The sequence below is a fragment of the Tachypleus tridentatus genome, chromosome 13 (genome assembly GCF_004210375.1).
Source record: "Tachypleus tridentatus isolate NWPU-2018 chromosome 13, ASM421037v1, whole genome shotgun sequence".
Lineage (NCBI taxonomy): Eukaryota > Metazoa > Arthropoda > Merostomata > Xiphosura > Limulidae > Tachypleus > Tachypleus tridentatus.
This window is the reverse complement of record NC_134837.1, coordinates 181933880-181960749: the sequence shown is the minus strand read 5'-3', so window position 1 is coordinate 181960749 and position 26870 is coordinate 181933880. Positions and strand designations below refer to the sequence as shown.

At 35.2% G+C, this 26870-nt stretch overlaps 1 protein-coding gene across 2 annotated transcripts; it reads left to right on the top strand.

Annotated features, from left to right (window-relative positions):
* Nucleotides 1–647: 647 nt before the first annotated feature.
* On the top strand, nt 648–26632 carry LOC143237910 (glucose dehydrogenase [FAD, quinone]-like). Of its 2 annotated transcripts, none has more exons than XR_013020326.1 (11): nt 648–967; nt 5790–5992; nt 6436–6625; nt 9712–9843; nt 10149–10270; nt 11049–11219; nt 12064–12217; nt 14099–14262; nt 16496–16551; nt 19392–19569; nt 21457–21596. XR_013020326.1 is itself a non-coding variant. In XM_076477655.1 (11 exons), exons 1-11 carry the CDS (start codon nt 841–843, stop codon nt 24921–24923), a joined length of 1821 nt encoding a protein of 606 aa, XP_076333770.1. In that variant the 5' UTR covers nt 651–840; the 3' UTR covers nt 24924–26632. The 2 variants fall into 2 exon arrangements, 1 of the variants encoding a protein (XP_076333770.1); XM_076477655.1 differs by lacking the exon at nt 16496–16551 and adding an exon at nt 24767–26632 and having other exon boundaries at nt 651–967; nt 21457–21679.
* The last annotated feature ends 238 nt before the right edge of the window (nt 26633–26870 follow it).

Below are 26870 nucleotides of genomic sequence, written 5' to 3'. Positions count from 1 at the left end.
TAGGCTGATCAAACCACGTGAGATGTTATTGTAACTACAGCTGAAGATATCTTGAAGTAGAGACAATACTCAACTTGTGGTTCAGTGGACTTTAGTGACTGTAGATTAGATTTTTCTCATAACTTACTTTATGATTATATGGGTTAACTATAAATATTACACGGTTTCATTTCAGTGTACAAATATACACATATTAAAACATTGGTAATTCGTGATGACAAGAAACCCGCTTGAAGTAAAATTATATCTGAGGACGGCTGGTATGAACATTAACACTTTCACTAATAAAGCAGAGAACAGTCCTGAGATACAGTAAAACAGGTCGACGTTTATGTGTCTTAAATATAAGGATTGCAGGATTTTGTTTGATTAAAATGGATATAAGTTCCATTACTTAATAAATCTTACACAAAGACCATCTTTTCAGACGTCTCAGAAGATCAGAGGTCACACGTTGGATGCACAAAGAATATATAATCCTCTTAACCTCCTGTCCTAGTTTAAAAAAAAACAACTTAAAAATACCTTTTACTATACCATGGTATATCAAAGTGGGCGGTAACACAATAAGACCTGCCTACTTCAACTAGCACACACAATTTCTGGTTTGCGCACACAAAATAAAGGTTTGATTAATTGGCTGTCACTTATTTAAGAGAGCTGTGAAAGTGAAAGTTACTGTAAAGCTAGATTACAGCTTCGAGCAAGGTGGAAACTTTCGTTTTCATCTTGCTACTTACCCGTTTCTATTACACTGGACAACGTAATACAAAGTAAATAACTAGTTTGTGTACCGAACAGCGTTGATCAATATCCTCTGGTTCCCGAACGGTCGTCACGATGCCAAGTGTATTGTCTTTTGAACAGGTTATGCTGCCTATACTTTCTGCCTTCTTTTATAGAGCTTGGGATAGACAGTTCGAGATGGATGTGAAGAGAATTCGATCTGAATATGACTACGTTATAGGTAAGGAGAAAACGTACAATACCTAAAGATTTTGTTTCACAAAGAAAGTAAGTTATGAACTCATTGGTGTGCATTATTTAGTAATTAAAAAGTTATGCTGTAGTCGGTCGTTTGACCACATCAGGTGTCTTACATTGTAAAAATGTTACCTTCAGTTGGAGATAATAATATATTTCATATATTCCTAAAAATACGATTGCTCCAAAGATAAATAGTTGTCCAAAGATATGGTCACCATGGAGTAAAATAATTGCTCGAAAATACTGTTTCTGAGGAGTAAAATAACCAACTGAAAGACTTTGTAGATTTTTTGGCTTGTCCAAAATCTGTATTATAATTATTAAGAGCACAGAACATTGTTTACTAAGCTCGGGCAGAGTAAACAGTTCTAGATAAGACATTTAGTATTGATTCACAATATGCAGGCCAGCTCATAGTAAACCCTACTCCAATAATATGCAAAGTATATTCAATTATCAGTTCTAGATGAGATATTTAGTATTAATTCACACTATGCAGGGTGGCCCATAGTAAACGCTACTCTAAGATTTAGACTTTTTTTTTTATTTACAAACCTCTTGAAGAAGCCTCATAATCACATATATTACATACAAAACAAGTACAACAATCAAATACACAGTTATATACATTTGAATGCACCTAATACTATCTGTAATATCTCATATCAAAGGACACACAATAGTGTAACGTCGTGAACATGGACGAACAAGTTTAGAATAAAATTGAAATAAATAATTGACATCATTACGATTAATATACTTAGAATAATCAAAACTTATTTTCTTTCTTAACTGACCCTTATAAAATGACAACAGATTTAAATGGATATTTTTGGCTAAACAAATTTTCTTAACGCTCATTATATAATATTTTTTAGAATATATTAATCTGAAGAACTGAAACTTGGGCAGGAATCAGTTTATCTTATCGGTCATGTCTCAGTTCTGCAAATCATTTTCTGACATTATTGGATGATACAGCACTTTGAACGTTTCAACCCTAATTTAGAATTAAAGTCTGGTTCTTTTACTGTAACCTAATTTCTTATATTTTGTGTCCCTCTCTGAACAATAGAAGTTTTGTCAAGTTTCACCGTTACTGTATGATTTTCGCGTGTCTGCTATATATCTATATATGTCCTTCGTGATGTACAATAATTAGATGCTAATGGTCATTAAAGCATGAATTTCTTCATATTTTTTAAAATCACCCAACCTACGTATTACAAACGAGAACTCAAAACCAAATATATAAGCAGTATTAAAATGTACTTATCTTATGTAACTAAATTTAAACCTAAAAATCTATAAACAAGTTTTAAAAATCTCACTTTTTTGCTTTTTAATGGTTATTTTAGGCACTAAATTTATGTCACTGTCCAATCTATGGTGAAATAATGTGGAAGTGGTTTATTTCACATATCATTGCTTATTGTTGTAACCCACATGCAATATGTGTTCTGAGAAACTTTAATCGCGTGTATTAATAATGAATCAGATTATTTAGTTATAACATCCAGGATCTTTCTTGAGTTACAAATATATATATATCTAGCATGGATGTGGCCTAAATATTAGCGTATCCGAAAAGTGAATTCTAGAACTATCTGTTAGATGCCGTTGTCGTAAAAATGAGTTCCGCACTTTGAAGTTGCAGTTGTTCTATAAGAGTGACAGTCAGACCCCATTAATTAGTGAGATAAGAGCAGTCCAAAAGGTTGTGATATCTGCTACTTGAATAGCTGTCTTCCATCTAGACCATCTGTTTTATATGAGGGAAGAGCTTTCCGTGCAGCTTTGTATAAACATTATGAAACTCTATAGACAAATACATATAACCACTGTCGCAATTACAGGACATTCTTAATTTTACAAAATTTTCTGTTTAAAGAGCAAATATTCATTTAATTATGTCATGTTACGTGAGCCAAAATACAGAAATATCAGTTGTGTGACCTTAGAATCTTGCAATGATTTACAAACGTCAACTTACAGGTGAGATACTAGATACTTTATTCTATATATGTTTACCTTAACATGCAGTGTCGCTGGTTAGCGAAAATTCTAATTACTCATTGCTCTATGCTACAAACAGCGAAGATTTTCAGCTGTAGAGTATTAAATCATACCAGTATTATTTTACGTACTTTTATCAGGGGATAAACCTTATCAAGGAATTGGCATTACGTTTCTGTACCTTGTAGGGTTTTTTTTTTTCTGTCTTCTTAACAGAGATCTAACAATTTTAAAAGATGTCGCAACCGTATTTTTGGGCCAGTTTTTATTCCTGCTGTTATGTTCTTAAGCCTACACTAAATAGTAACATCTGTCAGCGTTTTGTCGTCATCTATCACTTAATCAGCTTAAGGTTTGAAGTGTTTCTAGCAAGAAAATTTTGGTTTTGGTTTGTTTTGAATTTCACGCAAAACTCTTCTTTCTGGGCCACTTATTTTAAGGCCCGACATGGCCAGCTGGTTAAGGCACTCAACACGTAATCTGAAGGTCGCGGGTTCGAATCTGCGTCACACCAAATATGCTCGCTCTATCAGCCGTGGGGACGTTATAATGTGTCGGTCAATCTCACTAATCGTTGGTAAAGGAGTAGTCCAAGAGCTGGCGGTGAGTGGTGATGACTATTTGCATTCCAACTAGTCTTACACTGCTAAAGTAGAGACGGCTAGTGCAGATAACTCTCGTGTAGCTTTGCGCGAAGTTAAAAACAAACAAACAAATCTTAAGATAAAATCTAGCATCTTTAATTTATGCCTTTTTGTTCTCCATCTTCTTGTTGGCTTAAAAATCTGGACATATTAAAATTGAAATATCAGTATAAGTTTTTGTTTTTGTTGCTAAGAGAAGTTGATTGGTTAAAACTGTAAGCTTGTTTCTCCAAAAATAATAAAAAACAAGACCAAAACATTTAGATAAATGGGACCACCAAATAAATAACAGCTCAGAATAACAAAAACTATCATATAGTTACCTGATAAGTGGCCATATACGTATTGTATTCAACGAAACTCAAGAAATGTAGCTTTTGTTTATGAACACACTTAAACTCGTGGATAAGTCACGTTCTGTACGTTCTCGGCCATTGAACCCGTTAAAACCAAATTACTGGTTTGGTTTGGTTTGTTTTGAATTTCGCGCAAAGCTACACGAAGGTTATCTGCGCTAGCCGTCCCTAATTTAGCAGTGTAAGACTAGAGGAAAGGCAGCTAGTCATCACCACCCACCGCTAACTTTTCGGCTGCTCTTTTAATCAACGAAAAATAGGATTGACCGTAACTTATTAGGCCCTCACAGCTGAAAAGGCGAGCATGTGTGGTGTGATGGGGATTCAAACCCGCGATCCTCAGATGAGGAGTCGAGTGCCTTAACCAGGCACCCAAATTACTGAACTCAGATACTAAGAATAGACTCCATGACGTATAAGTGCGACAAACGTTAGTGTGCATACTATAAATTTGTTTACTGTTTTGTTTTTCACGTAGTGGTTTAAATAAGATTCTTCATTTCAAGGATATGCGTTTGTTGTTACTTTAAATAAAATTTCAATCTGCGATAACTTTGACGTCTATTTGCTAATAAATCAGCTTCCCTGACTTCAGGTCTACATTTTTCACTTGATATTTAATGGGAAAAAAGACAGTATTAAAAGGTTTGTTTGTTTTCTCAGATTTTGGGCTAAGCTATTTGAGTGCTACCTGCGCTAGCTGTCCCCAATTCTGATAAACTGGAGGTTAGTTATTTTAGAGAAAACCCTTATTGGATTATTTACTGTGTCCACCCCGGATCTTGGCGTTGTGTGTCTATAAACTTACCGCTGTCCCGCATGGGGACAAAGACGAGAGGGATTAATCTTTATCAACGAAAAGTGGGATTGATCGTAAATTGTAGCTTCCCCATGGCTCACAGAGTGCTCACATTAGGTGACAAAATACAAATCCATAATCCGCAGATTATTAAAAGAAAATAAAACTGATATATTTGTTCTGGCGTAAAACATTTCAATCCTAACAGTAATCTGGTTGGATAGTTAACCTGCCAGCAACGAGACGGTTTTACTTGTTTAAAGTTTGTTTGAAAGTTGTGCAAAGCTACATAAGGTCTATCTGCACTAGTCGTCCCTAATTTAGCAGTGTACGACTAGAGGGAAGGCAGCTAGTCATCACCACCCGTCGCCAACTCTGGGCTACTCTTTTACGAACGAATAATGGGATTGACCGAACATTATAACGCCCCAACGGCTGAAAGGACTGGGATGTTTGCTAAGATCCGAACCCGCGGCCCTCGTATTACGAGTCGAGTGCCTTAACCACCTGGCCGGCCATGTCAGGCCGACGTTTAAATAGTCCTCCTATTTAGTCCGAGAAATATTCGATGCAGTAGACATTACTCAGACAGTAGATCGAATGTATACATGTTTAACGCGATTATTAACTGGGATTATTTTCGGATCCGGAACTGGAGCTGTCTCTAGGTAACCGCAGGAGTGTCACCAGAAAAGATAAAAAAAATGTTGAATGCAATATAAAATTAGGGTGCAAAGTTCAAGGTCACAACAAAAAACTAGTAGTGCAAGTGAGAAAACTAGAACAAATACGCATAACCGCGATAGAACTTAAAGGCTGTGTCAAAATCAGGTATTAAAAGTTGCGATATCAGATCCGATAGAAATTACCTTTAATTTTTTAAACTGAGTTTTCCAAAACATTTTGTGTAATATACATATGTTTGATTTTATGGTAATTCACATTTGTATAGTAAAAATCTGTTAATAGATAACTGTTTGATTTTAGTCGGAGGAGGCTCGGCGGGAGCGGTTCTAGCCAACAGGCTTTCAGATGACCACTTGGTAAATGTGTTATTGCTGGAAGCTGGTGGACTACCAGATGTAATAACTGAGGTTCCTCTTTTAGCCGGAGAACTACAAGAGTCACGGTATGACTGGGGCTACTCAACAGAGCCACAAAAAGCAGCATGTCTTGGCCAAGTAGAGAGAGTAAGTGGACAATTCATGTATTAATAACGTAATGCCACGGATAAAAGTCTTCGGACTTATACTACTAGAAGCCGGGTTGCGATACCCGTTGTAGACAGAGCATAGATTGCCCTTTGCGTTGCTTTGTGCTTACTAACAAACACCAACTAATGGAACTGATGGCTTCTTTTGAAGTGAACTCACATTTGAAATTGTGATGTGTCTTCAACAGCCCAAACTTTAAATCTTCCAGTACGCAGCCAAGCACGTTAACCATTAAGTAACAAAATAACAGAATCTTTACTATATAAATATTTCGCATATCACCAGAAATATTTTATTTTTATTTTTTAAATTCATGATATAAGGACATTTCAATATTAAAAAATTACAATTTGTGTGTTTTAAATGAAGCAGTTTTGTGACGATAAAATCTTGCATTTAAAATTTATTTTATTTTCCAGAGAAGCAAATGGCCACGTGGAAAAGGCTTAGGTGGTTCCAGTTTGATTAACTATATGTTATACGTGCGAGGTAACCCGCGTGATTATGACAGCTGGGCCCAACAGGGGGCGTATGGTTGGACCTGGAAAGATGTCTTTCCATACTTTCTGAAGTCTGAAGATAACAGAAGTCCTGATATCGCTTACAATGGTAAGTATACGTGTATTCAGAGTGTTTCTCGAGAATATGTATGTGTATCCGATTAACGAAATTTAGCTCTTGTAATTATTGCAACACTTTAGTAGAGCCTGGCATGGCCAGGTGGTTAAGGTGCTCAACTCGTAATCTGAAGATCGCGGGTTCAAATCTTCGTCACACCAAACTTGCTCGCCCTTTCAGCCGTGGGGGCGTTATAATGTGACGGTCAATCCTAATATTCGTTAGTAAAAGAGAAGCCCAAGAGTTGGCGGTGGGTGAAGATAACTATCTGCCATCCTTCTAGTCTTACGTGGCTAAAATAGGGACGACTAACGCAGATAGCCTTTCTGTAACGTTGCGCGAACTTCCAAAAACAAACAACTAATTGAATAGAAACATTTTAAACTAATTAACGCAAACAGTGAGAAATGGTAGAAACGTAATTAAAAAGAAAATCATTTCGAGTGATATCTGAAGCTGCCAACTATGACAGTTTCAATATCTTGAAGCTACAATTTAAGAAAAAAATAATAATTAATTTTGCTATCTATTTTCAAATAAAAAGTCTCTAAATATTGTGGTAAAAATAAACATCTTTACAAGATATTTCAGCATCAACCTTAATATAAAATCATGTTAACTGTTAATTAGCGCAACGTATTTTTTACATCTAAAGATTATCATAATCTTTGTTGTTGTTTGAATTTCGCGCAAAGCTATACGAGGGCTATCTGCGCTAGTCGTCCCTAATTTAGCAGTGTAACACTAGAGGAAAGGCAGCTAGTCATCACCACCCACAGCCAACTCTTGGTCGACTCTTTTACCAACGAAAAGTGGGATGGACCATCACATTTTAAAACACCCCAACCGCTGAAAGGTCGAGCATGTTTGGTGTGACCGGAATTCGAACCCGTGACCCTCGGATTACAAGTCGAGTACCCTAACCACCTGGCTATGCCGGGTCTTTGTTGTCGTTATTTTAAAAAAAAGCATAATCTAATATGACTGAACTGAACAAAATTATTTTCAGTTACCAATGGCTCATATGTCTTTTCACGTTTTATTTTGTACCCGTTTCTGTCGTTTCTAACGAATTACAAAAAGGTAAAGCCAGCAATGAATAAAACTAAAATTTATTGAAAAAAAGGAACAATTGAGAATTTAAAAAAATATTTCGGTTACGTAAGGCAGTAATAAAAAATCTAAAAGTTTTTCCACCATCTTTACGAAATAACAACGTCATTTCCGTTTGTAAGAGAGAGGATGGGGGCTATATTACGTCAGTTAATCTTGACAAAGTACAATTACTTTGTAATATACGAGAAGAATACAAAACTTTCAACAGTAAGGTTATATGAAACGAAATAATAATAATGTTATAGGAAGTTATTTTGGGGATTACATTATCCAACACGACGTGGTGCAAATAAAATTAATAATTTACGTTTTGTTTAAGATTTTGTAATGAATATTGTTGATTGTAATCCCCCTTGAACACTTATGTTTTGTAAACACCTGCTTTTAATCAGGTGTGTTCTGCGTATATAGAAATATAATTAGTATGTGAGTGCTTTACACACAAGTTACTTTCTTACACCTCTGCACTGTGACCTACAATTAGAGAAACAAGAATTCTAACCCACTATTTTGGTAATGGCAAGATTGCATTGGATGAAGGTTAGACGAATAAATCCAGGCCCAGCATGGCCATGTAGTCAGGTCGCTCGAGATCTAATCTGAGAGTGATGGGTTCGAATCCATGGTAGTGGTGGGTGAAGAAGAAAATTTAAAGTGTGTTTTGATGAAGATAAGTTACAGTTTAGGACAACGTTTCGAAGTTTTAACAATGTTTTCACTGTCAAAGCCCGCCATGACCAGGTGATTAGACCGCTAGATTCGCAATCTGAAGGTCGCGGGTTCGAGTCCTCATCCCATCAAACATGCTCGCCATCTTTACCGCTTGGAATAATATTCCAGCCAGCCTTCTGCAAACGCTTATATCGACCATGCCAAAGCGAATGTTTGCAGTTACTCGCAATGACAGCCTTGCAAGTCACTACTGAGACCTCTTGTTGGGCATTTCCTACCCTGTTTAGGACTTCTTTTCGGTATTGTCTGAAACTTTTGACCAGCTAGTATTTAGGCTAATTTCATAGTGTTCACATTTTCCCTATTAAATGTTAAAAAGTTGTTTATTTTTATTTTCCCTTTTATTATTTTCATCTTTCGAAGCTCTTCTCAAATAAGTGGTTGAGTCTAACAACGCAAAATACATATTTTTTCTTTGTGTTCATTGGCCTTAAGATTTTGGCCAGCAGTGTATATTTAGATCTTTACTATTTAAATACTGATAGCTATGGTACATGATGACGAGAAACCAACTTGAAGTAAAAATCTACTCTCAAGACGGCTGGTATGCGCATTAAAACTTTTTATACCCATACCAGCCGTCTTGAGAATACATTGATAGCTATGGTGGTGCCCTCTATATTACTTTACAATTCTCTTAAAAATATCTCAAGCGACATAAGGAGTAGAAAATGAATATTTATCTGTGACGTTAAAACTATGACAGAACGTATGAAGAAACAGTTAGGTGTGTTTTAACATAACACAGCTAAGATAACGTTTTAGAAGAAGAATAGCCTTAATATGTTTACAGAAATTATCTCAACATTCACAGCTTATCCTGGATGTGTATGCTGTTTTTCATTTAAACTGAATAATGAGTCCTTGTGCTGAATCTCATGCATAGTTACTCGAGGGCTATTAGCGCCAGTCGTCCCTAATTCAGGAGTGACGAACTATAGGGATAGGCAACTACTTAATACCAATCACCAACCATTTTTGGTCTACATTTTGTCAACGAAATGCAAGATTAACCGTCACATTATAACGCCGCATTACTTAAAATGGTAAGCATGTTCGATGAAGGATTCAAATCCAAGATCCTCACTTTGCGAGAAGTCCGTCCTAGTCAACAGATAGGTCAAAATGAATAAGTTTCGGTTTGTTTTTGTTTTATATAATTCGTAATTAGTTAAGCATGAGATTGTTACTAAATTATTCAAGTGTTTTTCACGCAAATTTTTCTACAGGTTACCATGGACGAGGAGGTCTTCTAACAATCGAAACACCAAATTTTATATCACCGTTAGGTCACAGTTTCGTTGAAGGTGGTAAAACACTAGGTTATCCGAATATTGATATCAATGGACCCGTACAAACAGGTCAGTCCCATACAATGCTTTATTTAAAATAAAAACGTTTCACATATTTGACATCTATTATTAGCAACAGAGCATTCAATTTGATAATTAGTTAGATATAAGTTCCCCCTCTGGTACAGCGGTAAGTTTATGGATTTACAACATTAAAATCAAGCGTTCCATTCACCTCGGTGAACTCAGCAGATAGCTCGCCGTGGCTTTACTGTAAGAAAACATACACACACACTTAGATAGAAATATATTTTTTTAAACATTAGAGCAAAAAATTAATAGTGAAATATAATTATTTTCCATTTTTACATCAGGTTTTACTGTTCCCCAAGGAACTGTTAGAAACGGTGCACGATGCAGTACTTCTAAGGCATTTTTACAGGACATTCTGAACAGGCCTAATTTAAAGATTTTAACCAACGCCCATGTGACAAAGGTAAGATATAATTATAAACAAGTAGCATAAGTGAAGTGGGGGGGGTAAAGGTTCTGCGAGATGAAAGATGGTTAGTACTTCTAAAAATAAACAGACGAAGTCTAGACGATATTTTTTAGTGAGCTTAGAAAGTTGATGATATAAAATATATTGTTGTAAGATATGTTTTATTTATTTGTTAGATAGAGAGTGTAGAACGCCTAGAAAGCTATAATGCCTGAGACATCCAGTTTTGTTTAGGCATGAAGTGTCAGTGGGATTATATTCAAGATAACGAGTAAATCAGCAGCTATGTATGCTATTGCGATTAATTTGTATAAGTATGTTAATTTGTTTTACTTTAATTAACGTTACTTGTAACGTAGGCCTAGAACAATTTACGGCAGTTTACAAGTGTTCAAGTTTGCAGAAACGTTAAGGAAGGAAGTAAAGTATTACATTTGACTGGAAGTGGAATTATTATTACAGATAATTTAAAAGAACTCGCCAACGAGATAACTGTGTCTAACTAGAATATGTTATTAACTTGTGGTCAAATTAAAGCTGTTGTCGTTATGAATTAAAAAAGAAATTAAAAGGTTAAGGTATCTGTGGTATACACTTTGCACAAGCTCGTTCACTATATGTAGTGTATCAGATTACTAATTCTTGTGTACTTTCTCTAAATTCAGTTGTTTTTTTTACGCTGCTGCCATACTAATTCAGTGTTCAGTGAATATAATTTATCCGTAATATTGCAAAATGTTTATTATATAATTATCCTTAATTATTTTTATAGATTCACATTGACAACCAAAGACGAGCACGAGCAGTCCAGTTTGATCACGAAGGGTTATCAAGAGTAGTGTTTGCTAGAAAAGAAATCATTCTAGCAGCTGGATCTATTAACACTCCCCAGCTCCTCATGCTGTCTGGTATCGGGCCTCGCAAACACCTCGAGAGCCTTAATGTAAGAACGAAACGGTCTTTATCTTAAAATAGTCAATTTGTTTTTTATTTGTTTTGAATTTTGCGCAAAGCTACACGAAGGCTGTCTGCGCTAGCCGTCCCTAATCTAGCAGTGTAAGACTAGAAGGAAAGCAGCTAGTCATCATCACCTACCGCCAACTCTTGGACTACTCTTTTGCCAACGAATAGTGGGATTGTCAGTCACATTATGAAGCCCCCATGGCTGAAAGGGCGAGCAGATTGCGAGTCGAGCGCCTTAACTACTTGGCAATACCGGGCCTAGATTAATCAATCAACCGTAGAATGAATTTATTACTATCTCCAGTAAACAAATTAAATTAACAGTAAACCATTCTTCTTATCGAAGGGAAACCTAATGAACAATGTGAGAACCAATAACATCTTTCAGAAAACTTTGAACTGAGGCTGGATGTGAAATGTTATTTTAGACATTATCTAAAATCACCTAGTGTTGCAGTTCATAATTAAATTATTTATTTATTTATTTTTATAAATTCCAGTTATTATGCGATACCAAAACAGAAAATACTAATTTATATACAATTGTTATTTATTATCTCTGAGAAGACAATGTCCATCTTTATTGTTTTAAATCTTTAGAATATATTTTTCTAACTATTTAACTAACCGGATCACAAAACTAATTCTCAGTTTTGACTGATGTTCACCAGTTTTCATCATAAATTTACATAATTGTTGCTCATATGTTAAGCCTTTTTATAAACTTAATTAATATTTCTTGGAAGTTCTTTTTATAACCGAAATTAATATCTTATGTTTTTCTCCTGCATCCAATCTTAATTAACACTTTGTTCTGTGCATAGATACCCGTGATCGCTGATTTGCCGGTTGGATTAAACCTCCAGGACCACGTGGGATCAGCAGGGGCCCATTTCTTAATCGACAAGCCTTATTCAATTATACTTCCTCGTTATAAAAGTTCAGGTCTCATTCACGAATTTTTGCTTAAAGGTGAAGGTAAGTACACGAGTAGATGGGTCTTTGTACAACTTGTCAGTTTCTCAGAATAGATATCTCTTGGCTTAGAAGTGACAGCGTGCGTGTCCACATATATATATTTGTTGATCCGACAGGCTTGTTTGTGGCTTGATAAAGCGCGTTTGTTCGAAACGTCGCCAAGTGAAGATACAGCTACCACACTTTCTGAAGGTGATATCACTTTCACATACTTCTCCTTACATTCATCTTATCAAAGAAAAACCAGATGAGTATTACTGTGATGAACCATTAGTAGAAAATAACCTAATAGTAGAAGATAAACTGTTAGCAGAAGATAAACGATTAGTAGAAGATAACTATTAGTAGAAGATGATAAACCATTATTAGATGAAAAACAGTTACTAGAAGATAAACCATTAGTAGATGATAAACGGTAACTAGAAGATAAACCATTTATAGAAAAAGCGTCAGTAGAAGATAACTGTGAGTAGAAGATGATAAACCCTTAATATAAGCTGAACCATTATTAGAAGATAAACTGTTAGTAGAAGATAAACTATTAGTAGGAGCAAGATATTCGATAGTAAAAACTTCCTGGCTGTTTCTTCTTACATAAGTTTTAAATTGTAGCTCATTAACTGAAAGTATCTGTAACACTTTCATTCCCCGTATGATGGCTGAACGTCGTAGTCGTGTAGGGTATGTAAGTGAAACACAACTTCTGGCTATAATATAGGTGTTTCAACGTCACAGTTTTATTTCAAGGCCAATACTGTGAGTAACAATGATATTGCTTAATTGTACATAAGTAACCTATAGTTCTGAGATAGAAAAAATATGTACTTTCCTTAATCGCACAGTGGCATCAAACAGTTAGTAAATACACTATAGAAAAAGGTTTCATATGGACAGTTCTATTTTCTGAGAAATTGTATACATATTTATGTTGGATACAGATGATGTGTTACAGAAACTGGTACGAAAGTGTTTCATTTCATACGTATGAATTTTCCGCACTTGTTTTTAAAAAAAATTCCAAGAACGTAAATAACAGAAATGTAAGAAGAAACTGGAACTGTTGATCTAAATGTGGTTTACTATATTAATATTGCTATTAGAAATAATAAAAATCCACTTTTTCCGCAGTAAACAAGACTACATTGAATACGTTCACAGTTTATTTACATAATTTGCGTAATTGTGTAATGATTGTTTCATATTTTTACATAACTGTAAGTTACATACCCAGTATTAATATTATTTACTTAATTTTGTGTATGTGTGTGCAGTTTAATATACGAATTGTACTTAAATATCCATCGAACTTTATCTCACCCAGTGGTACAGAGGTATATCTACGTACATGCAACGCTAGAAACCGGGTTTCGATACCCGTGGCGGGCAGAGTATAAATAGCCCATAGAACTTTAAAACATCAGAAGCCATACAACTACAAAAAACCAGGAGACAACGTATAGCCACAGGAACATCACTGGCCAACAATATCCTACAAGAACATTATCGGTTAACGACATGTCATACTACAGGGTTGACTACATTGGTAAACAATATACTACAGGAATATCATTTGTTAACAATATACTACAGAAACATCATTAGTTAATATTACACCGCCAGTAATAACATTGATGCACGTGGTTAAAGTATATAAGAAAAATAATATGCTTGTTTCAGTGTACATAGTTTAACCATGTGGTGTTTTATAACCGTTCTTACAAAGTAACTGTCAGAATGACATTTTTTAAAGAAAGCGAATGAAATATCAATACTTTGTTGTTATTTTATTCTGAAATACTACGTTTAGCCCTTCAGCCTTCAAATATAGTGAAACAAGTTGTAAAAAATCAAAATTTCAAGGGCGTTCTCTGTATATTTTAGGGCCTTACACCATTCTAGGAGGCTGTGAAGGTTTAGGATTTATAAAAACAAAGTACACCAACAGTACCGAAGACCTGCCTGATGCTGAAATCCACTTTATATCCAGCTCTCCATCCTCTGATGGTGGAAGGACTATTCGAAAAGTGCAAGGTATTGGTCCCGAGGTAAGACGTGATTATAGGTGTTTGTTTATGTGGTGAATAATAATGAGAAGTAATAAACATACGTACGTATTCAGTGGAAAGTAGCTGGAACTGTCAAAACCACCTAAAGATAGTTTTGTGGTTAGCTCTAAACCTCGTTAATATAGTTTTGTAGAATGCCTAATTTAAAATAAAACAAATGTTGATATACTGTGATTTAATAACGTCACGACTAGAGCAAACAAATATTGCGTTTTTATAATTAAATAAAAATGAATAAATACAAGAGAATGAATTATTTTTAGGCTAGGCCTAGCATGGCCAGGTGGGTTAAGGCGTTCGATCCGCAGTCCAAGAGTTGGTAGTGACTGGTGATGACTAGCTGCCTTCTCTCTAGTCTTACACCCCTAAATTAGGGATGGCTAGCTCAGACAGCCCTCGTGTGGCTTTGCGCGAAATTCAAACAAACAAACAAATAAGCCTTTTAGGCTACAAATAAAAATATCTCGTATATGTATATATTAACATGTGTGCGTGCAGATATAGTAACGCAAGTAATTACTGAAATATAAAAACATTTAAGTGGCACAAATAATAGCATCAGCAAGATGGCGCTTAGACAGGGAAGTTATTATTGGTGTAAATTGTCACGACAAGAAATACACAGCGTTGTTTCAACAGTTAAGCTAATATTTACGTAGAAGGAATGACTACATTAAAAAGATCAAAGTTTAGCCTATGATGAAATATGTGATATTCTAATTCAAAATTAATCTAAATAAAAATGAAACGCTGCACATTTAATATAAATGAAGTCACCAGTGTGCAAGTTAATGTGGAAAATATACAATGTGTCCAACAGCAAGAATATACTTTAATATTTCTCAAGCTATAAAAAAACTACTATGGTGACTTCATTTATCTTTATTTGGACTTGTTTTTAATTATGAATATAGTTGATATTTGTATATTATTTACTTTTGTAACATTAATACTTCTCACGTGAACCATTTGCGTTACACAGGACATTACCATTTGTTTTCATTCTGCCAAGAATGCTATCAATATTCTATAGTGGACTACTGTTCCAAATATCTTGCACTACTCCCCACAGTTCAGCCAAGATGTTGTTTTTTCCATTTTGATCTTCTCTGTTGTTGCAGAAGCTCATTCAGCCTCATGTGTATTCACTTCAAAACTTTGTGTACACTAATGCATGGTTTCGAGTTTTCCATATACCACCCCCAAACCCATTGGCACAGCAGTATGTCTGCGGACTCAACTACTAAAAACCGGGTTTCGATACCCGTGGTGGGCAGAACACGTTTTGTCCATTGTGTAGCTTTGTGGTTAATTACAACGAAATAAAGTGTATAATTTTTTATATACTTCAAAATGCCGTTTCTATAGATTTAATGTCTATGTGAATTTACAACTTCTTGGAAGAAGATGAAAAGACCCGTCCTCTACAGCCCGTGATTCTTAGGAACCAACATAATAGATAGGGAATTGTCTGTATGTCAGCAATGAGAGTGCCTTTAGCTTTATGTACACCTTCACTGCAATGTAGTAACTTTCTTTGTACACGATGTACATTGGTTTTCGTATTCTTCACCATTCTTTCTAAACTCTGTAGTTAGTTATCGCTGAACAAGTTCAACATGGTCTAGTCTGTAACAAGTACATGTTGTTTATTCTATTCTTTGTAGTATGTTGCCAATATCAGCCTGTTGTTTCGGTTCCCTCATCTCATCAACAAGTTTCGAGTACATACATCTACTGAGACCAAACACTTCGTTTTGCTGTTCTCGAGGTAGTATTCCTATCAGAGGTTTCAGTAAAACCGTTGGCAACATTAACTAATTCATAAGGAATAGAGCTTAAGATATGTAACATCACTACTGGAGGGTTTAGGATTTATACCTTTAGTGATTTTATTACTAATAACAAGAGTTTCGTATAACTTCTTTAGAGTTTGTTGTTGCTTATCTTTACTATTAAAACATGAGAATATCCTTGATCAGACAAAATGTTGATTTTTATCTGTTTTTCATGTGGTGTGTCAGTCTTAGAAGCCACGACTCGATTTTATATTACTATCAATAGAATCACTATGACACACGAATAGATTCACACTATTTCCAATAAGATTAAAGTACAGATTTTTATCAACTAATCAACAAGGTTTCGTTAAGGGAACATTTAGGCAAGGCAGGGGTCATCTTCACTTAAGACAGTTTTATTTTTCTGACAGGGTGATTGGCCTATGGAATGGGTTGTCTTCAGATGTTGTGGAGGCGGTAAATTTGGGTGAGTTTAGAAGAAAGCTTGATAGATATATGAATAATAAGAGCTAGCTTTAATTTATTTTTAGTCTAGCTTAGAGGATAGGACAGCCGAGATGGACCAGCAGGTCCCTTGTTATCGTGTTATGTTACTATGACCCACGACTAGGTCCACACTATTACTAATGGGGTTACTACATCCCGCCACTAGATCCACACTATTACTAATGGGGTTACTACATCCCGCCACTAGATCCACACTAATACTAAGGGGGTTACTACAACCCGCTACTAGATCCACACTACTACTAACCTGGTTGCTACAACCCTCTACTAGATTCACACTAATACTAAGGGGGATACTACAAGCCGCTATTAGATTCACACTACTACTAATGGGGATTACAATGACTGCTTTACTGTCATACTCTTTATACTGATGTGGGGTGTTTTGAATCTTCACCAGACCACAGCCAATCGTAGTATAAACTATCAACACGTGCATCACTTGAATATTATGAAGTTTATTTTCCTACAATAGATGGTGTGTGTGTGTGTGTGTGTATTTTTCTTATAGCAAAGCCACACTGGGCTATCTGCCCAGTGTAGGGAATCGAACCCGTAATTTTAAGCATTGTAAATCCGTAGACTTACCGCTGTACTAGCGGGGGGCACAATAGATGGATTACATTCCAGTGGTATTTGTGTTTCACACCCTGTTGGCCCGGCATGGCCAAGCGCGTTAAGGCGTGCGACTCTTAATCTGAGGGTCGCGGGTTCGCATCCCCATCGCGCCAAACATGCTCGCCCTTTCAGCCGTGGGGGCGTTATAATGTGACGGTCAATCCCATTATTCGTTGGTAAAAGAGTAGCCCAAGAGTTGGCGGTGGGTAGTGATGACTAGCTGCCTTCCCTCTAGTCTTACACTGCTAAATTAGGGACGGCTAGCACAGATAGCCCTCGAGTAGCTTTGTGCGAAATTCAAAAACAAACGAATAATCACACCATCTTTTTGTACCTTTCTCATATTTATTTTTAATACTGTATTTATATATATATACGTACATATGTATAGTGACAAAATAATTGTATTGCAAAAGGAACGGAGACTGCAGATTTTGATACTTAGTGGGTTTTACAAACTGGTTCTATTTTCAAAAGAGAGTAGACCAACTTTCGTATATATATAAACTCTGTTATTAAATTTTACTTCAATTATTTATGCACAACGTTCAAACCAGCTTTAAGACAAGACAAAGCAGTGGCGAAAATTAGACATAAGCAATTAATAAAATCACTTTTAAACTAGCTGGAAGACAAAACACTGCAACAGACAAATCCAGACACGAACAATAAACAAAATCACTATTAAATTGATTGTAGAACAACACACGGCAGCAAATAAACCCAGATCCAAGCAACAAATAAATATACTTTCAAGCTAACAGTACGAAAAGGCACAGTAATAGATAAACCGACTAAAACAAAAACAATGGTTTTAAAACTAACAGTAGGACAAAACACAGAAAGAGACAAACCCACACTCAAGCAATGAAAAAAGTTACTTTTAAATTGACTGTAGGACAGGACACAATAACAAACAAACCCAGACTTAAATAATAAATCAAATTACTTTTAAACTGACTATAGCACAGAACACAGCAACAAACAAACTCCGACTTAAGTAATAAATGAAATTACTTTTAAACTGACTGTAGGACAGAACACAGCAACAAACAAACTCAGACTTAAGTAATAAATAAAATTATTTTTAAAATGAGTTTAGGATAAGACAAAACTACTTTAAAACAACTCTACATCATGGCCCGGTGTAACGATTTCAAACTACCCCCTGTAAATGTTACTCCACGTTAATTTGAATTCGTTTTTATATTACCGGGGGAGGTATGACAAAATCGATTTCAGGTTACTTCCGGGGATAGTCTGAAATCGATTTCATCTTACCCCCTTGATTTCAAACTACCCCCTTCCCGATAGACTCGTTTTAACGGTTTGTTAAGATGCTAGAGGCTTTTATCGCACTCAGTGTGTGTAAATGAAATTAACACATTAATAATAATGTAAAAATTCGAAGATTTATCATGTTTTATATCTCATGCTATCAATCACTCATTTTTATTTCAGTGCGCATAAAGAAATATAAAAACAATTAATATGTATAAATTACAATGTATTAAATGCAGACAGTACGAGTCTCGTATGTAGACCTTGTGGTCTGGCGAGAACGAGCCCTTAAAATACATTTTATCTTATATAAATTATCCATTTTAATAAAAGAAATAATAGGCCTTTTGTCTATTATCATGTACTTAGATACGTACTCGACACGCACTACAAATGTTAAAAGCAATCATTATGTTTGTCATTTTGGCGTTAGAAGAGGGGGTAATTTAAAATCGATTTCATGTTACTCCCACGGTACTCTGAAAACGATTTCATATTACCGGGGGTTAACTTCAAAACGGAGGTAATATGAAATCGTTACACCGGCATGGCCAAGTGGTTAAGTCGTTTGACTCGTAATCTGAGGGTCGCGAATTCGAATCACCGTCGCACCAAACATGCTTGCCCTTTCAGACGTGGGGGCGTTATAATGTTACGGTCAATTCTACTATTCGTTGGTAAAAGAGTAGTCCAAGAGCTGGTGGTGGATGGTGATGTCTAACTGCCATCCCTCTAGTCTTACACTGATAAATTAGGGAAGGCTAGCGCAGATAGCCCTCGCGTAGCTTTACGTGAAATTCAAAAGACAAACAAACATCTGTTCTTTAGTTATGAAATCAAATTAATAAGTTGATTATTTTTATATGAATATTTTATTAATATTCGCTTATTTATGTTTAGTTATGGAAACAGGTGTATGAACCCTACGTGTTTAGAGACGCCTTCTCCATGTATCCGGTATTACTGAGACCGAAAAGTCGTGGCTTTGTCAAATTACGATCCACAGATCCATACGATCCACCAATCATTGATCCTCGTTACCTGACACATCCGGACGATATAAAAACACTTAGAGAAGGTAGGTATCTGTAAATGTTTTATGTATTTATGTAAATTAGCTATCAAGTATTGTTGCAGAATGTGCTTTTAATTTGGACATTTATGAACATTTGTATTGTTGTTTGGCCGGGAGAAAGCTCAACACAAAGCGATGGGTGTGGCCTAAATGGTTTGGTTTGGTTTGATTTGAATTTCGCGCAAAGCTACACGAGAGCTATCTGCGCTAGCCGTCCCTAATTTTGCAAGTTAAGACTAGAGGGAGGACAGTTAGCCATCATAACCTACCGCCAACTCTTGGGCTACTTTATTACCAATGAATAGTGGGATTAACCGTCACATATAACATTCCCACGGCTGAAAGGGCAAGTATGTTTGGTGTGACGGGGATTCGAACGACCCTCAGATTATCAGTTGAGTGCTTTAACCACCTAGTGATGCCGAGCTGAACGAAGTCTGTCAATAAGTAAAAAAAGAAAAAACTGTTTTCTACTAACGGCTAATTAGTAAACAGCAAAAACATGTTGGTTTTAAATGTTTGCTATGGCAACAGCGGTAGTATAATTCTTATGAAAAAAGTGGTAAAATAAGAAAAATGTGATAATATTTCAAAATTTATTTTGGAACAAAACCGGTTATAGCTCGTCTTATAATGTTAAAACAACTCACTTTAGTATCATAATTAAAGCCCTTGTATATATCACCTATTATATACATATGATTTAAAACTACTTTAACTCCACTTTGTTACACCCTGTTTCGCTGTAGTGTTTGCTTTATCAACGTCACGTAATAAATGTTATTGTGAGTTTTCTGTTTTTAAGGTACCGTGATTAAATATTACCTTAAAGCCTTTTCTTTCAGGGTCACGTAAATAAAAGTTTTATTTTCCTAATATCACGTAATTAAATTTTATTGTCAAACTTGCTTTTTAATTTCACGTAGTTATACGTTATTGTCAAACTTTATTTCATAACGTCACGTAGTTAATTGTTATTACAAAGCTGTTATTGATGTCACGTGATTAAACGCTATTGTCAAGCTTTCTATTTTAATGTCACTTAGTTAAGAGCTACACCGAAGCATTCTTCTTAACGTTACGAAGTTAAGCATTATAGGGAAGTTTTCTTTTTAATATCACGTAATTAAACGTTATTGTTAAACTTTCTTTCTTGTTAATGTTACGTAATTAAGCATAATTGTGATGTTTATTAATGTCACACGTAATTATATGTACTTGAGATGCTTCTTCATGCAATGTAAATAAACATTATTATACGGTGACATTGTGCGTAATCAAGTTTTTCTGCGATGTTAAATTTATTAATGATGATATAACCAAGTGCTACTGATATGTTCGCTTTGCTAATGGTAACATATTTAGACGATACTACAATATTGGCTTTGTTAATGTCTGCAAAATACAGCAATATGTTACTTAAATCACAATATATCTCTTTTTATTTTAATTTATTTTTGCTCTTAACAACAACATAGTGACATAGCCAACCTTTTGACCTTTGACATTAAATATTAATCTTACACTAGTTCGGACCTTATTATATCCTGATGAACGTCTTAGCACAGAGATGGAAACATTAATCACGTTATAAGGTTTTGAGCAAATAACTCGAAATTCCCTTCTTATAAATCAGTCAAATGTAAGATTCAAAACCATTACAACACAAGCTGTCTAAACTGATTTTCAACACAAAGCCCCCAGAGGCACAGCGATACGTCTGCGGAAAACGTTAAAAACTGAGTTTCGATAACTGTCATGGGCAGTGCACAAATAACCTTTGGTGTAACTTTGTGTTTAATTACTAAAACAACACAAAATATTTTCGTATTTTAAATGTCATGATTATATGAGTTATCTCATGCTGTTGTCGCTTTACTATATCAATAGCCTTGAAGATCACTATTAAAGTGGGTTTGTCTGAACCATTCAAAGCCTTTAACTCAACCCTCTTCGAGTATCCTTTCCCAGGCTGTGAGAAGCATCAGATGTGGGAGGATGACTACCTAGAATGTATTGCTCGTACCTACTCAATCACCATTTATCACCCTGTGGGGACATGTAAGATGGGAGTCTCTTCAGATCCGACGACAGTTGTGGACTCTAAGCTGCGGTACGACAGTTTTCTCATTCTAGTTTTCTGTCTGCTTAGCTAAACATTTACTTTTCTAGTGTTGGAATAGAATGCAAGGGAAAACACGAAATCGCATTTGAATAATTTTCCATGTCATCTTTATGTCCTGTGGAAAGAACTTTCAGGATGAATAAATATTAAATGTAGTGTTTTATTATTAGTTTATTCAATACAGTGCTCCTTTAATTAAGATCTGTAATATAAATTTCTAAAAGTATAAGTTTTAACTTACTTATAGAGGTTGAATCCTTATATCCAAGCGAATAAGAGCACCACCACGACGTTACAGTCCATGTCGACGTGTCCAGTCGTAATCTACCTGATGACTCTACATCCTCACAATAGCTCTGCGTTGCAGGTTTCTATGGAAAATTTCCGTTTTTAAACTGTCTTTTACAAATCACACCGCTCCTCCCTGTATGCTCTTCATAATCAATCGAGTATAGGAGGACGACTATATCAAAGCCCTCGTTTTAACAGTCGAGTCACACAGACTAATAATGGGAAAATTGATTCAAAGATGTTTCGTACTTAAATATAAATCTTCAACAAGTCTGCTACCTAACCACCAATTGATCTCAGGTTAACCACAAGGTAACTGATTGCTTGAATGGATTTTCCTATAAAATATTTCATGTCTGGGACTCTGTCTTTAAACACCAGATCCATGGTTCTTTTAACCATCAGGTAATGAAATTTCAGAAAGATGCTCATTTGAGGATGAAAGAGTAAGGTCTCTAACAATTTTGTTGGTTTACCGTTATTTCTAGAGATCAGGCTAAACACAAGGTAACTAATTCCTAAGATGGTCTTTCATACTTGAATATAACAGAATACGACTCCACCGAGCCTGTTAGCGAACCACCGGTTATAAGTCCAACAACTTGAATGGTATGGCTTCGTATGGAACAGCATAAATACCAGTTTAATTCCTCAGATGCTTAAGGTATGCGACGACTGAAAGAAGGACATGACTGGAAGCATGGTTTTGGTGAATTCATACTCTGTTAGGTTCGCTTCCATAAAGGGAATATCGTTTTGGATTTTGTTGCCTGATACATAAGGATAACTTTCGTTGTTGACCTTTGTGTTCGTGGATTCTCAGCGGCTACTTTATAAGGAAGTGCATTTTGCTTCCCATGACTTAGATACGACCTGTTTCAGGTCTTTTTCAAGGTGACTCTGACGCATCATGTTGATCTACATTCCTTTGTTTTCTAATATTATTAAATACAACAGGTAATTCTAAGTGCATCACACGAACACGTTTTTATGGTGTGAGTGTATGATTATTTTGGTTAGTAAGGAGTGTCACGTAATCTTCTCAAAAGCGATCAACTTTAGGTGACATCACAGTACTTAAACGCCAGACAATGTCAAAATTATTTCTGATATATTCAGTTCCATCTCGAATTTGTACCGCTTGTATTTAATACTTCGGTTTTAGTTTTGTGAAGGCTAAGGTTTCTTTAATCATTACAATTTGTTCAATGTTGTAATCACATATTGTTTCAAAGCTCTAGTCCCGTTACATTTGTTTTCTAGGTAGATACAGATGCTGTATATACTTTCCATTATTATGCTTCAGATGTTCTTTATAAGCTTGTATGAACAATAATCTCGTTCACACTGAGAATAAATATGTCAATAAACAGTGAAAGAACATTGGAGTTGATTCACCGTTTTTTATTTTGAAAAACCTCTCATGGAAACACCATCTTTTTATCACATGTAAAAAAGATTTTTTGTAGCAGAATTTAATAATTCACTAAAAACCTGTTACCTAAAACCTTTCTACGATGTCATCATTTTGAAAACCAATCTTCTGCATTTCAATTAGTTCCTGCAAAGGAATATTTGACTAATTTGAACCAGCAAAAGGCATATTTCTGTACTTGGAACCAGCAAAAGGCATATTTCTGTACTTGGAACCAGCAAAAGGAATGTTTGTCTATTTCGAACCAGCACAATGTATATTTCTGTACTTGGAATCAACACAAGGAACATTTGTCCACTGAGAACCAACATAGAAACGTGCATAACAAACCTTTAGTCAAATCTCAAATCACCCAAGCTTTTTTTTTTTTTTAGAAATCTCAGAACTGTTTCTAATCATGTATTTATTCGTTTAAAACAGTTTAAGAGAAAGAGTCCAAAAGCCTGCACCTGCTTATATTCAAAACTACTAGCCTAACAGAACAAATGTTTTCATGAATGCAATTTTGGTTAACCACACAAAGTACCAAAATTGTGCGTAGCTTTAAAATCTGTATTGAGAATATCTAATATTTTCTTGGTAGAGAACAGAATCAATAATCGTAAACGTTCATATCTTTTTATTGTTATGTCTGTTATAAATGTGGATGAGACTACGTGGATCAACCAGGCGTTGCTTTATGCTGCGTATACGATATCACGCGAAACCTAATCTAGGTTGTTTTTCAAGAATATACATGCAATTGGACTCAAGATTACAAGCGTGATGAGAATACAATGAAAATTGCTTAGAAATAATGCGCAGTTTCAACAGTCACAAGGTTATAGCGTAAAATAAACTTTAACCACCAAAAAACTGAAACTAAAGTTGAATACTAATTAAACAGCTGAAATTTTTAATTTTAAGGTGGCACACTGATTTGCACATTTAAAGCTGTTTTAGTATTATAACGTACTCAACTTACTGTATTTTTTGTGGTCTATATGGATAATGATTGCAAGATATACGGCCGTATGAGATATAAAAAACACATTTGGAAGTAAAGATACTCGCAGGTTGATACACTAAACATAATAGAATGCTTGGAGTGCCTACCCTTGGTAGTCACAGTGCATGATTAATATTCGTTAGTGTTTGAGCCAGTGAGTGTTTTAAGTTTGCTTAAAATCAGTTACGTTAGTTATGTTTCATATAATGAGCGCGTGACTTTCTACACGAGTAATCCCGCAAACTCACTTCCATAATTTTTCAATAATTTATATGTATCAACCTAAATACTTTTATCTTTGTTTTGTCGCGTGATTTATAAATCATTTGGTGTTAATCGAGTTACTGTTTTTCTCTTTCAGAGTGAAGGGAATAAAGAACCTACGGGTTGCTGACGCTTCCATAATGCCAACCATTGTTTCGGGCAACACCAACGCACCCGTGATCATGATAGGCGAGAAAGCTGCAGATACAATCAAAGGGATTAAGCCAAATGAACTCACAGATCACAAGAAATGAAGCAATTAATTTAATTAGCATTATATTTTCCATGTAAATATATTTGTTAGTCCGAAAAGAAACAAGAAGCAAGGGGCTATATTAAATAAATAAACAAATAAGCAATAGTATTGTTACCACAAAACTCATACACGTTTCATCATCCAAAATATTTACATGGTAACTACTTCTTGAAATGTTTAAATAAGACGAGAGTTACGAGATATTTACAAAAGTAAAATCATGCTATAATGGAACTTTTGCTTATATGATATTGGAAAAAGTTTTTATTGCGCAAAGTGCAACCCCTAACATTGTGAAATTTTTATCCTATGTTCATGTACATTTACAATAGGGGTCACGATTTTCCGGTTTCGCCTCCGTTTCCCGTCACGGAAAACTTTATTCTTCTCCATTCTCAGGTTGCAGATGTTACGTCATAAATATGTCACACGCGGATCTAATGTACTGGCGCCATTTGTATAAATCTAATAGTACTGTCTGTTGTATGTCCATGTAAATACTTCACAGGGTGTGGATAGATTCTCACCAAAATTGATACAGAAGCTCATTAGGTCTGGGGAAAAATATCCACAAATTTTCAATTTTGCATTTTGCGATTTCTATGAGTGTTTTTTTGTAATTTTATACAACTACATCGTCCCTGTTGATGGATCTTCATCAAATTTGACACGAAGGTTTGTTGGGTTTATGAGAAGATACATCCAGATTTGAGTTTCATATTTTATGTTTTACTATTTTTATGAGTGGTTTGGTTTTTTTAATTGTATATAAAGGAAACAACTTTTCATGAACTAACATAACTTTTCATTAATCATGAATTTACATAACTTCTGTCTAGGGTACGGCTACCCCAGCTAGTAAGAATAATTTGCTAAGTTACAATAAGATAAGTCGTTTTCTTCGAGTGAAAAAGAAAGAAGGAAAATAATTTTATTAAAATTTATAGTTAGGATGAAAAAACACTCTTGGTTACAGTCTATAGATAAGGTATTCAATGACTTTGTTACAGTACTTGAGTAGAACATTCAAAGAACACGGTACATTGAAGATTCAACTGTGGTTCTTAGGTGTAAGACATTAATTACTGAATTCTATTGGTTAGGAAGGTTGTTTGGTACTTTGGTTACAATTCATAGGTAGGACTTAATATCCTTGTTAAGTATTTTGTTCGAAAACGTAAATTAAAAGTTCTGAGAACTACTGGTTGTTTGTTTGTCTAGAATGTCGCGCAAAGTTATACGAGAGCTATAGCGTAAGACGACATGGAAAGCAACTAGTCATCACCACCAACCGCTAACGAATAGAGGAATTGACCGACACATTACAACATCGCCACAAGTGAAAGAGCGAGCATGTTTGGTGTGACGGATGATTCAAACCCGCGACCCCAGATTACGAGTCGAACATCCTAACCACCTGGTCATGGTGGATCTCCTAGAACTCCCTAATTCTAAATAAACAACAATAGTTTTATGTTTATGTACACACACAATGTTAAGTATATTATAATTTTTTATTTAATTTAAAAACTCTTAATCTCTTATTATTTCCAACTTAAACTGACCGTCTTATTCATGATGACTCTTTCTAAACAGCGTGAAAAAATACTGTTTATTAAAGGTTACGTAATAAAAGGAGATTGCCACAAATGTGTTGAATAATCCTTTGTTTGGTTTTGAAGATTGGACAAATCAATAAACTGTGTGTTATAATTGTACATGGAGGTGATTCATAAAAGTCGCACACAAAGTATATTTTAATTTTGTATTGTAAAACTCAGTCTAACTTGAAGACATTCCAACTTTACATAAGTGAAGAATCAATGTTATCATATCCGTTAACACTTACTCGTCTTATCATTTAACCTGTTTTTATTCACTCATCTGGATCTTCTTTGGTCAAGACATTCTTCTTGCTGTGTTTGGAAAAATCGCACGTTAAATC

Excerpts from the sequence above, each read along its gene's own strand:
- LOC143237910 (XM_076477655.1), top strand. The coding sequence starts at position 841 with ATGCCAAGTGTATTGTCTTTTGAACAGGTTATGCTGCCTATACTTTCT. Across the intron at positions 11,220-12,063 it reads AACACCTCGAGAGCCTTAAT|ATACCCGTGATCGCTGATTT; the intron begins GTAAGAACGAAA and ends TTCTGTGCATAG. Across the intron at positions 21,680-24,766 it reads GTTGTGGACTCTAAGCTGCG|AGTGAAGGGAATAAAGAACC; the intron begins GTACGACAGTTT and ends TTTCTCTTTCAG.